General features: G+C 34.8%; 1 protein-coding gene across 2 annotated transcripts; it reads left to right on the forward strand.

Moving 5' to 3' along the window:
- Positions 1 to 5,192: 5,192 nt before the first annotated feature.
- LOC145112214 (cyclin-dependent kinase F-4-like) lies at positions 5,193 to 10,503 on the forward strand. Of its 2 annotated transcripts, XM_079048411.1 has the most exons (18): positions 5,193 to 5,373; positions 6,278 to 6,508; positions 6,596 to 6,647; positions 6,753 to 7,274; positions 7,372 to 7,450; positions 7,908 to 7,976; positions 8,059 to 8,148; positions 8,250 to 8,388; positions 8,476 to 8,578; positions 8,662 to 8,714; positions 8,804 to 8,870; positions 8,961 to 9,069; positions 9,152 to 9,220; positions 9,310 to 9,378; positions 9,482 to 9,545; positions 9,652 to 9,765; positions 9,843 to 9,968; positions 10,044 to 10,503. In XM_079048411.1, exons 4-18 carry the CDS (start codon positions 7,267 to 7,269, stop codon positions 10,220 to 10,222), a joined length of 1,338 nt encoding a protein of 445 aa, XP_078904537.1. In that variant the 5' UTR covers positions 5,193 to 5,373; positions 6,278 to 6,508; positions 6,596 to 6,647; positions 6,753 to 7,266; the 3' UTR covers positions 10,223 to 10,503. The 2 variants fall into 2 exon arrangements, with proteins under 2 accessions (XP_078904537.1, XP_078904536.1); XM_079048410.1 differs by lacking the exons at positions 5,193 to 5,373; positions 6,278 to 6,508; positions 6,596 to 6,647; positions 6,753 to 7,274 and having other exon boundaries at positions 7,353 to 7,450; positions 9,155 to 9,220.
- Positions 10,504 to 13,453: the final 2,950 nt, after the last annotated feature.

Below are 13,453 nucleotides of genomic sequence, written 5' to 3' on the forward strand. Positions count from 1 at the left end.
CTTAGATCATACCAAACACCCCGAGGAACGCCACCGAAAATTTTGAGCATAAAACGACATTCCCAAGACAACTGAACACAATCAGAAACTTCCAACCCAAAGAAGAACAAATCCTTAGCCCCTGCAGAAAACCACTTCTACCTTTCCGAAACCTGAATTCTACATTGGTCTGACTCCCCGAAAGACCGCCCACGCTGAATCATTACCATGCAAATTCCTCATCGAATAACAGACTAAACAAAATACTTCCAACCCTGATTATCATGATGTTACCAATGGAAACAAAGTCATTGACCATAAACAACTGTAGAACACTTATACTTGACAGAAGGCTCAAATAATCCTTTGAGTAGAAGTTTCATCCCTGCAACGGTTAGACTCAAACGAGAGTTGTGCAACATGGTCAAATCAATTACTCTAATATTATTTAATCCAAACTGTAAGTGACTTAGCATTTCCCAAACAACAAGCTACTCCACACACATGAATCCCAAATCACTAATACTGCCCAAAACATCACGTTGCCTCCTAGCTGCTTTCCAAAAGCAGCCGAGACCTCCCTGGTCCCAAATTGTCTGCTAACTATCTGAAATACCGGATTCCTGCCCGGTTGTTGAGCCAAAAGACACCCACACAGTCGCCCCACGCGACTTCCGAAAGAAAGCCTCAACTGAAAATAATTACCCGAACCATCTCGTCACCAAACCCAATGCTAAACTGAACGCTACAAGACCAACTATAGTCTTACATCATACCCGGTCTCCCACGACCCACCATTTCCTGATTCCAAACATGTTGTGGCCCTCCCACAGTCATACGAACTGACCCACCCTGGTCTAAACCATCTGAAGAAATCCGTGACCAAATCATAGATTTGTCACACTCTCACCGCTGCACAGGGACTGTTGAATGTTACGGGCCACCCCGCATTCTTACAACACCCCCACACTAACTGTCCACTAGTGAATGCTACGGGCCACCCCCAGTCTTACAACACTTCTATACTATATGCTAGCTAGTGAGTGCTACGGGCCACCCCGCAGTCTTACAACACTTCCACTTTGCCACAGCCGCCGCCCATGGTCTTACCACTAATCTATCAATCCGAACACATCCAGAGTCGAGCATGCACTCGACCAAACACCCAAGCTGAACTCGAGTCATGACTGTAATCCCAACCCAGGTCCACCAAAAGCCTGCTATCCATCACCAAGAAGGTTCTAACCAACAGTTAAGAGGTTTCCCGAACTCCCAACTTGCACATTCCTCGATCCAGACGACCACTTGGTTAAACAGATCTGCCGGTTGAGAATCATACTGCCCAATTTCATTAGAATACAAAAACAAAATATGTGTAATCCCTAAATGTTGTAATATTTAAACAGATCATGGACATCTTCTAACTTTGGATGTTGAATTTTTTTAGCTTGTCTATAGTTTTTGGTAAACTATGATGATCAATTTTTTTTGGTAAAAATAAAAAATATTAAAAACTAAGAATTAAAAATTAGACAAAACTTCAAAAATGGTCCCTGTGGTTTCCGAAAACCTGTGGTTTCAAAACTTTTAATGTTTAGTCCCTTCGTCTAACTCCGTCAGCTTTCTACCGTTAAGTGAGGAGCATTTTCGTCATTTCAATACCCAGGGACCATTTATGAGGTTTTTTATTTATTTTGAAAAAAAAGAAAAAAATGAAATATAAAGGGGGTCCCACCCTCTCTCTCTCTCTCTTTCTCCCTTTCTCTCTCTCTCTCTCATACACATACACACCTGCGATTCTTTATTTTATCCTAACCCCCCATTAACAAGACTATATCTTCCTTTTGATTTCACAAAAACACAATTATTTATACTTTCATGATAATTGATGTATTATGAATAAGAACAAAGATGAAACCCAGGTACACATAGTGGGGGATGCATACACACAGGTGAGTTTAACTGATGAACGATGGTGAGACCAACATTTCCATTTCAATTGTTGAACCATGGTGGTGGTGATATGACTTGTTTTCAAGGTCCGATTTCAAGGTTTCAAGTTCTGATTTTAGAGAAACTTGTAAACCCATATGATAAATATACAGATGATAAACACTCATACCTTTTGAACATTGATTTCCTTGGTTTTCAAGGTCCGATTTCAAGGTTTTCATGGCTGATTTTTGAGGAAGAAGATGGTTCTTAGTTGTTGGAGGTTCGTGTTTTCTATTTTCCGGCGAGATAGCGAAGTAAAGAGAAGTTTCCTCTCATCGTTGTTCCGACGAGCCACCCACAGTCCCCACAGTCTCTTTTTCGGTGACCCCCCAATCTCCCACCATCAAAGTTTCTCCTCCCCTCTTTAATCTATGTTGATATTCTCCTCTCCATCTGTAACGCCCGTGTTTCTAGGCTAGGCATTAATGATGATGTAATAGTCTAGGTTAACCTTTGTAACTCGTTTTGAAATAATAAAGATGTATTATTTGAGTATTATGTGTTTATTGCTTAATTGTGTGATTTAAATGGATTAAGGATAAAAATAAGCGATAAAGTAAAATATTAGATAAGTCCGATATCTATGAAGGAAGTTGTAGTGGTCGTGGCAAGGTTTCCGAATATATAAAGAATGCCGAAATCCGAGTTATAACGAAGAAGTTATGACCTGTCGAAGTTTCGCGACAGAACCGGCACGACGCTATGTGACGTAAAATACGAATTTAAGATAGAGCGATATCTAGCCTTGGTGATCTAAACGAAAGTCATAGAATACGTTAAACTGAGAGCGTGCATAAAAAGAACGTCTAAATCTGACTTCGTATGAGGAAGTTATGATTTTTCTAAGTTTCAGCTTAGCAGTATGCAGCCCGAAGTTCGAATATGAGATCGAGTGATTTCTAGAAGAAACAATCTAAACGAGAATCGAAGATCTCGTCGATAGTAGTCCAACGGTAAAAAGACAGACAAAAATAGACGTCAGATGAAGAAGATATGATTTTCTAACCAAGTTTTCCTGTCCCGACCTACTAAAAATAATATAATAAAAATGAAATCAAAATTAGCCAACGGATTCTAAACGAGAGTTGTAGAGCATGATCTCACCTACGTGTGGATATAAAGAACGTCGAAAATGGAGCTCGTATGCGAAAGATATGAATTTCTGAAGTTCGGAACACAAAATTCGAGGCTGTGTCGGAGCTCACGACGTGAGCACAGTGTTCACGACGTGAGCAAGTGATGAACGTCTTCCAGAGCAAGTGGACGAGTGACGAACGCAGTGACCTACTAGGCTCACGACGTGAGCATTGGAAACTCACGACGTGAATCCCGAATGTTGGCTCTATAAATAGAAATCGAGGGTCAGCCGATTTTGGTTGCTCCATCTCTTCTCTCTCACTCCCGATACCCTCTATAGCCATCCCGAAGTACCCCCGAAGCCCCGGTATCATCCCGAGACCCGAAGCGAGTCCCGAAGCTCCAAAGATCCCGAGAAGAAAAGAGTTTCCGAGCCGAAGCCCTGCCCGCGAGAAGCCTGATGTGTGAAGATCTCCCGGTTTCACCGAAGAACACTACTCTTAAAGCCGTAGTGCTGTCCGATCATCTTCTGATCAAGTGAGTGTGTAGTCACTTTCTTCTAACACATAGATATGAAGTATTCTTTATAAAATGTGTGCTATGTGTTTATATATTATTTGTTTATTTGAAATAATTGTTGAATGAATGATTTGCACAGGTTTTATAAATGTATATATTTTTATCTACTAATATGTTGGGTAGAACATGGGTAGACAGTTGGTGTGTGATGAAATAAAATTGTGAGAGGCCTCGTTGTTATTGCTGATTCGGTCATCTAGCGGAGTTTAGATGATGACCACAGACTTTTCTAGATAGTCCAATGGAACGCTAGCAGACTCATAACCTGTAGGTGTTAATGAACTTGGGTGTTCATTTGCTGTACTCCATTCCCCCCATGGTTGCCTTATTTGACATAAATTGCTGGGAAACCCCCCAAAGCAGTGTTGTTGCCCCGATGAAAATCCTTAGGCTAGGTCCCTTGGGTTAATTGTTTTAGGGACGTAAAGTGAGGATAACGGGAATGGGTAATCGGATTATTGTTGGTTGGTGAAATTAAATATAATCATTTATTGTGGGTTGAAAACCCTATATGCTCACCAGGCTCCCAAGCCTGACCCACTCAGTTTTCTTTGTATTACAGGTAGTGACACGAGAGCATAAGTTGGATGACATTGTCAAGATATTTTTGGATTATAGACCAGTAGTTATATGTAACTGTTGTAAGGTCTATGTTGTACTGTTTAATACTTTTGGTCTGTATCGGAACATGACATCCCGAGTTTTGATATATATAATGAAGATACATTTCTTTAAGAAATGCTTTGATAAACCTTACTTTATCATGTATTGTTTTGGGGACAAATTCCGCAACTCTTTTAATCAAAGGATTTACTCTAATTTTATTTAAAAGCATAAATGAAACCGGTCTTTTCTGGCCGTGATTTTGGGGATGTGACACCATCTCTCTGATCTTTGATGATCTGCAAGCTCCTCCTAACAGGTAGCGATTCCGGTGGGGATTCAATTTGTTAACGAATTTAGGTTTTAAGGCCAAATTTGTTTTAATTTTCAGATTCATAGGAAAATTGATGGTGTTACGGTTTTGGTTATGACTTATGTGTGTGTGTGTGTGAGAGAGAGAGAGAGAGAGAGAGAGAGAGAGAGAGAGAGATGCGGGACCTCTTGCATATTAAATATTATTTTTTTCTTTTTTTTTTTAAAAAAAATTTAAGCGAAAACCTCATAAATGGTTCCTCGGGTAGTGAAATGACGAAAATGCCCTTCACTTAACGGACAAATACTGACGGAGTTAGCCATAAGGATTAAACGTTAAAAGTTTTGAAACCACAGTGACCATCTGTGAGGTTTTTAAAAATTAGGGACTAAACTTCAGATTTTCGGAAACCACAACACCATTTTTGAAGTTTTGTCTAAAATTTTTAATATCTTTTAACATTTAAAACAAAACGTAAATGTGCACAAATTTTGGAGTTTGGGAATGGGATATGGTAGCCTTGTAGGCGCCAAACATGATGGATTGGTTGAATTAATTGGGTGGTCGTGTCCCCATCGCGTCATCCTCACACCACATATACGTACACCCACGTGTATCTCTATATAAACGATGCCCATCTTTGACGACTATAATTAGGTTTTCTTTGTCACCAACAATCACATACGCAACAATAACATTGCTAATTTACACAATAGGTTAATCGGTGGGTGGGGGGTCTCTTCTCATCTTTCTCCAATATCACAAGCTCTGGAGTTAGGCCTTTGCCCTCCTGTGGCTACCCTAAGGTTATGCCGTTTACCCTACAGGTATCTTCCACCGTTTCCCCCTTTTTTGGTTTCATATTCGATCGTTTCGTTTTGTTTTTAATTTGTGGAAACCAGATCTGGATTGTTTTTGGTTGCTTTTCAATCGGGTTGATTAGATCTGGTTTTAGGGTTTCGTTTGTTTAATCTATTGGCGTTTTTATGGATCTTTTAATGGGGTTTTCCGCATGTATACATCATTTTTAGCGAATTTTTTTTTCTGAGTTTGATATCTGGAAATTAGGTATTTTGGTTTACAGCTGGATTCGTTAGGAACAATGGAAATAAAAAATCTATGTACATATAGGTTAACAAATCTCTAAGACGATCTTATTATCGAACAATTATTTATGTTTGTATGATTAAGGCCTTAAGGGTCTATCAGGTTTGCTTTCTCCCTAGTTCTATTAGGTGTAATTCACTAGAATATTCGCGATTGGGAATTTGCTTGTGATTGGGGGAGCTTGATTCTCATCTCGGATTTCTTGCAAGTTTTTATGTTTTATCTCTTTTCTTTCTCATCTTTCTTTAATCTTTGCACCCACTTGATCATCTTCTATATTCTTAAAATATACTTTACGTTGCTACCTTTATTCTCCACCTTTACAATAATACATCATATATATTATACACACATAAGCATATAATATGATTCAATAATGCAACTTTTGGTATCTATTCAAATTACAAGTTGTTTTCAACAACCAGATTACAAATAATGGGAGATCATGATTCTCTATTTTAGGCTAGAATCTTTAGGATGATTACTCAGGTTTCTATTACAATGATAATCCTGTGATCACTTTATAGTCTCTGTCCTCATGATGAAACTGATAAATCTCATCTGCTGCATGATATGATTGATATCTCACTTACATTAAGCTAATATCATTCTTTTTTTTTTCAGTTTGAGAAGGTTTTAATTTCCTCTGAGACATGGAGCAAACATGCCCTTGGTCAGATTGTTTCAAGAATCAGGCTTTCTCATTCCAAAAAGTGCTCGATTGGCGTTCTCTCATCCCTAGATGTTTTCTTCTTGTTTCCTTTGTTAACTGCACCTAGTGAGCATCCTCCTGTCTACAGGCGTAATGCAAGTTTGTTATGAGATAGGTGTTGGATCTTTAGTCAACATTGACAAGTAAGCTGGTCAACATATTGACAAATTTCACTTTATAAAAAAGTTTTCATCTTGTTTGTACTGATTTCCTTTTTTTGATGAAACCAGTGCACTTCCGATACAGTAATCACTTTTAAATCTTCCAAGACCATCTACTGAGGTAAAGCTTCAATTAGGGCATCTACAGTGTATGCTGATTAAATTACCATTTTACCCCTGTGTGGTAGTTTCTAACACCTGTCCATTCCATCCTCTCTCAATGCAGGGCTGAACTTTGCATGTACATGATGAATTTTGCATTCACTGTTAATTACTAGATGAGATACTCTTTAGCAACACTCCTCTTTTCTAATGGGTACCAACTAGATTTACAAAAACATTGGCTGAAGATTTTGCAACAGAATCCATAGGGGTAAAAAAGTCATCATCAAGATTTCTTTTTGGGTACGAATATAAAGCTTAAGCATATCAAGATGCCCTTCACTTCTCACTTCTTATTGCTTTCTATGCCTTTTGAAAATCTGGGCATCATCGATCCGGTGTCCATAAATAAAACTTTCCATCAGAAGCTTTTCACTCTTCTTTTGCTCATGCATCAAGAAAATTAATGGTGGATAGTTTATTATTATATTATTATCTAGTTTCTTCTTCTTCTTCTTCTTGTTCTTCTTTTATAGTTGTCTAGAGATTAAGTCCATTGTTTCTTCTTCTTCATCTTCTTCTATGTTTGTGTCTGTTCTTCGTAAATAAAGGTGCTTCTAGCAGTTGCATACCCAAAAATGGAAAGGTGAGTTCATTTCTTGATTTCTTGATTTCTTGATTGTGATTTTAGGGTTTAAATGATGTGAAATTGTAACTAATATGTTAGATTTGTTGTTGTTTAGGTACAAGGTAATCAAGGAAGTTGGTAATGGATCTTTTGGGGTTGTTTGGAGGGCGTTGAATAAACAAAATGGTGAAGTGGTGAGTCCTTTGTATAAATTTTTGTTACTTATAATTAAAATAAGACAAAATTACATAAATGGTCCCTGTGGTTTACCAAACGTCACAAACTCAGTCCTTGCTTATTTTTTTGACGAACATGTCCAAAACTTGTGTGAATGGTCCATTTTGCAAACACCATTACTGTTCATCCGTTAGTGCGAGGGCAATTTGGTCTTTTCCAAATGGCAGGGACTGAGTGTGTAAACATGGATAAACCATAGGGACCATTTATGTACTTTTGTCTATATTTTATGTTTATGAGTTTGTGGCTTTTCCACCCCTTTACTTTTTAAAATATCACTTTGAACCCTTCACTTTTAACTTTTTACGTTTTTATAGTTAAAATTACACCTTGCTTATTCCATTCAAAGTTAAATTACTTCTAAACTTTACAAGTAATGATGTTATTATTAAAATTTACTTATTATCTACACAGGTTGCGATTAAAAAAATGAAGAGGAAGTATTATTCATGGGAAGAATGCATAAATCTGAGAGAAGTAAAGGTAACAATTAACAGATCATGTAATTAACAAAAAAAAATAACAAATCTTGTATTGCATTTTAATATAACCTTTTTTTTTGTAGTCACTTCGTAAAATGAATCATCCAAATATTGTGAAGCTGAAGGAAGTGATCAGAGAAAATGACATCTTATACTTTGTGTTTGAGTACATGGTATGAAGAACAGAAGAAGATTTCTTGTTATATCTTTTGTTGTTTTGTTGACTTTTCAACTCTTATAAAAAATATAATTTTATTTATTTATCTCTTTGCAGGAATGCAGTCTTTATCAACTTATGAAAGATAGACTGAAGCTTTTTTCAGAAACTGATATTAGAAATTGGTGCTTCCAAGTTTTTCAAGGTCTTGCTTATATGCATCAACGTGGTTTCTTCCATCGTGATCTTAAGCCTGGTCAGATTTATTTTTAAAAAAAAAAATTTGGTTAAAATTACAATAGTGCCCTTGAGTAGAAAGTTAATTTTTTTTTTAATGTTGCAGAAAACTTTCTTGTTTCTAAGGATGTAATAAAGATAGCTGATTTTGGTCTTGCTCGTGAGATTGTCTCCCAACCACCATACACCGAGTATGTTTCAACCCGCTGGTGAGTCGAGGGTATTTTGGTCTTTTTGCATCAAACATGGAATTTGTTGTTTTTACATTTTGCTGAAATGTAAATCTTTGCAGGTATCGTGCCCCTGAGGTTCTTCTTCAGTCACCAACATATGGTTCCGCAGTTGGTGAGTAAAAACTTTATATAAAATACAAAAATTTAAATTTTATAAAAGTTTTTATAAAAAATAAATTCTTGGAAATCATAATATAATAGATATGTGGGCAATGGGAGCAATCATGGCTGAACTATTTACTCTCAGACCACTTTTCCCAGGTTCAAGGTATGTGGTGTCTACTTCTCTCATATAAATAAAATTATTTTTTTTGCAAAATGAATTTATGAAATTTATAAAAAAATGTAAAATTTTCAGTGAAGCAGATGAAATTTATAAAATTTGCAAAGTGATAGGAAGCCCAACAGAAAGCTCATGGGCTGAAGGACTTGAGCTTGCAACTACTGTCAATTATCAATTTCCAGAGGTTAGTTACTTTTTTTTTTAATACTTTTTATATTTTATTTATTGTTTTTTTAACAAAAAAATAAACTTTTTTATTTTGTTAGCAGCTTGCAGGCGTAAATCTCTCTGCACTCGTACCATCTGCAAGCAAAGATGGAGTCAATCTGATTGCAGTAAGATTTGTTTCCAATATTTTTTTTTAAATATTATTTTTTTAAAAAAAATGTGAAATAAAATTTATATTTATTCTTATGCTATGCAGTCACTATGTTCTTGGGATCCATGTAAGAGGCCAACAGCCATGGAAGCTCTTCAACATCCTTTCTTTCAGGTAAAAACTCTCAAATTCCTTTTTTTTTTTTTTTTTTTTTTAAAATTATCAATAACAGTTATATGTCTATGGGCTAAATTGTAATTTCTTAAAAAATCTGCAGAGTTGTTACTATGTTCCACCTTCTCTTCGCCCTAAATCTACCATTGTTAAAACACCTCCATCTGGTTTGTTCTCTCTCTCTCTCTCACAACTCACAATTCTTGAAGTTTAATGAGATTTTATTACGATTATAAACAAGGGCAAATTTGTAATTTGTTGAGTTTTTTGCAGCTGGCTTAACTACAAAAAGAGCTGTGGAACAGAAATGTGCCAAGAAATATCCTTTACCCAATTCAAAGCCAAATATTACTCCATCTGCCAAAATGCATGCATCTCTAAAATCAGGTAATAATATATTTTTTAATTAATCTAATTTGTTTTTGCATATATTTTTATGTTGTGATTAATTTAAAAAAAAACAGGTGTCCAACGAAGATTGGAATTGAATAGACAAGATGGAGTAAATGAAAAGACAAATAAGATCTCATCTTCCACCAAGCAACAACCAAAATATCAGCCACCCATTAAAAACAATATTAATAATCCAAGTAAGAATTTATTTTTATACTTGCATCTTTTTCACATATTTGATATATAGATTAATTAATTGATAATAATTTCAGGAGGGGTATATATGGGAAAAGAAAGAGTTGGTGAAACAGGTGAAAAATTTGGAAATATGACGATTGGAAGTGGAAGAGGGAGACCTTCACCACCACCAATGAAGGCTGGAATGGCAAATGGTAGATCCGATTTGTTTTCTGGAAGATCACAGGGGTATAGTAGCAAGGTGGCAGGATAGCTATATTGACATATTTACCCCTTTGGTTTATGAGAAAGGTCTTGTAATGTGTTTGGGGTTCAAAGGTCAACTCCGGAAATAAGTGGTTTGGTTTTTATGTTTTATAACTGTCGTGTCTCATATCATGGTTGTGTTTTTTCTATATGGTAAAATCTGAAATTATGTTTGAATATGGTTTCAAAACAAGAGAATTTAAAGGTTTAGAAAGGTATTATATGAAGGTAATAATAATTAATCTTCACTCTTTACTAAATAAGTGAAGAAAGAGATTTTATATGTTAGTCTACATTTCCTCCTATACAATGTTCTAATAATTTTCATGATTATCTCTTGCTGTTTTGCCACTATTTTGGTCAACCAACCTTTGCTCCTCACAACAGACATGGCAATTTGTGTTTGCGTGTTGTATATGTGTTGTATATATGTGTCAGACACACAAACACTGTATGAATTGTAACATGTGTCTTTGGCATCAAACATGAGCATGACATGTAATTAATCCAGTCTGATATATGACATGACACATAAACATGTTTTTTTTTTTTTTTTTTTTTTTTTTTTTTTTTTACATGAAAACACCGATAAACATAAACTTACACGAATTTAATTTGTGCTTATTATCTTTTTTATACATGTAACGTGTCAATACAAATTTAATTTGTGTCTATATGTGTTTAAAATTGTATATTTGTGTTTGACACACATAAAACACGAAACATGAATTTAAAATTTGTGTCGATAGACATGAAACATGAATTTATAAAACCTATATACATCGTGTTTGTGTCATATCAATCGTGCTGTGTATCAAATTATTGAGTCTATCTCATCATCCATTATAGCAACATCCACCCTACTTACAATAGTCGTGGGTTGACTTGCTTGGACATCTACAAAAATATAGTGGTTGAAATTACAAAAATATAGTGGTTTGAATATCTGATCGTCAATTTGTATTTGTAGATCTGTTAGAAAATTATCATTTTGTAGAATGCAAAATAAAATTAAATAAAACAAAAACAGAAATTGATATAAATAATAAAATTGTACAAAGTTTTATAAATTTCTAAAATTGAGTGTTTATCCTTTTTTTTGTTAAAATGACCATTTTGTCCTTTTTGAAGTTGTATGGAGATAATATGATAAAACATGTATCGGTAAAGAAGTTAAAGAACTTTACTTTGACTATTCTCCCTTATTCTTAGATTTTGTCATGTTGGATTCATCAAGTCATTAACAACATAAAAAAAACAAAAACTTAAGATAATATAATTACAAACAAAAGGGACTCTTAGAACCTCACACTATTTACGATAACTTGAACCATGTAATATGTAATATGTAATATGAATTTTCTCTAAAAGGAAGATTTTTAACATATAGCTGGATGACATGACAAAGTAATATTGAAAAACATGAAATTCAGATCCATTTAACAAAATTAAGCTTAGCTTCTTACAATTAATGGTGGATGAATTGAGAAAAGCTGATAAAAAAAAGTTTTAACACATAAATCATTCTTTAAAAAGAATCAGAAACAGGAACTGATACTCTCTACTCTCTAGTCTCTAAACATTATTGATTATAACGTCTGATCTAGCATTGCAGCACGAACAATTATCCTATATTATACCTTCCATTGGTTGGATAACTAACAACTATATACTAAAGGTGTACTCCCCAGTTGATAATAGTTAGATCTCTTTAAGTTACAAAATTTGACCTGATCAATCGTAAATTACCATAAAACATGACTTATATAGGAAGCATACATTCCAAAAATTAATAGAGATAAATATTGTCCAAATTCATCATAATCCTGAACAGAGCTAAGGTTTTGTATGCAGAGATTACAACTTTCTGATATTGGAAGTACAAATATGTGAATGAGCTGGCAAATCGTGACAGGGGATATTCCAAATTTATTCTCTATCTTATGTCACCTAAGAGGTTTCCCAAGAAAGTAAGAAGATAACTAATAACTTAAAACAGGTTTTGGCCCTTTTGGTTGTAAAAATTGGGACATATCCTGTGTTTTGCAAGTTTTATTAGGCTGGTTATAACATTTTTACTTAATTTATAAAATATCCAAAATAACCTTTTCTAACTGAACTTCTTGCCATATGTTCACATGAAACCCTTTAAAAATATTAGATTTATGACATAAAAGTAAGCAATCAAGAGTATAACAGAAGCCTGTAAGAAAACAGGGGCATAAGGAGTGGATTAATGAAGTCCATTTTTTAGGTGTAGTCAGCAATCCAAATCTTGTAAATGTGTAACAAATATTGTGCAGAAGATGATGAAAGAGGGATAATGAAATCAACTATTTGGGTGTAGTCTATCACATTTATAATTTAAGCAAAGGCAAAATGGTCTATCATGTAGAAGCTGGAAACAATTCCCTTTTGTAGAGAAATCAACCCCTCATGTAACAAACAGATTGCAAACCAAGGGCATAATAGTCCGACACAAAGTTACTTTTCAGTCAAGCATTTCAGCAAACACCTTGTCTTCAAGGATTAAGTTTGAATTAATAGATAAATGTTTTGATTGAATATGGTAGGAGATTTTAGTCCATGAATCCCAACTAAAAAGAGAATCGATAACCAGATGATCGTGTATCAGAAAAAAGAGAATTACATACCTGGTACAATTTTTTTTTTTAGAAAATTACAGAAATTGTCGATGGTGTCGATAACCTTAGAAGCAATACCTCCCCCCTGATCGAGAAAATTCCGAACCCAAAAACCTACAGAATAACACATTCAGTACATGAAGAAGACACAAAAGAAAAATTGAAGTCGTTTCAAAATCGGAATGAGTCAATTTGTGGATGTTGATTGTTGATTTTTGTAAGGCGTAAATGGAATCGCATATCGCATACTATAAATATAGAGATTGAGAAATGAATTAGGATTCCTGATTTATTGGGCTAACAACCAAGTTTTTAATTTGGATTCCTGATTTTTGGGGATGACATCCGTTAGCAGAGGAAAGGAAAATTAGCGGGAAAACAAAATTTGGGTAAATATAAAGAGGCCACGTGGAAACAATGAGGACTGTAAGGGTGACATGTGGCGGTTTTAGGAGTGTTTTATTAGGATTAGGGATATATATATATATATATATATATATATATATATATATATATATATATATATATATATATTCTTATTGCTTAAAACTCAAGCACAAAATGTGTGATATATATATATATATATACATATA

This window comes from Lactuca virosa, chromosome 5, assembly GCF_052849685.1.
Source record: "Lactuca virosa cultivar CGN04683 chromosome 5, Lactuca_virosa_CGN04683_v6, whole genome shotgun sequence".
Classification (NCBI taxonomy): Eukaryota; Viridiplantae; Streptophyta; class Magnoliopsida; order Asterales; family Asteraceae; genus Lactuca; species Lactuca virosa.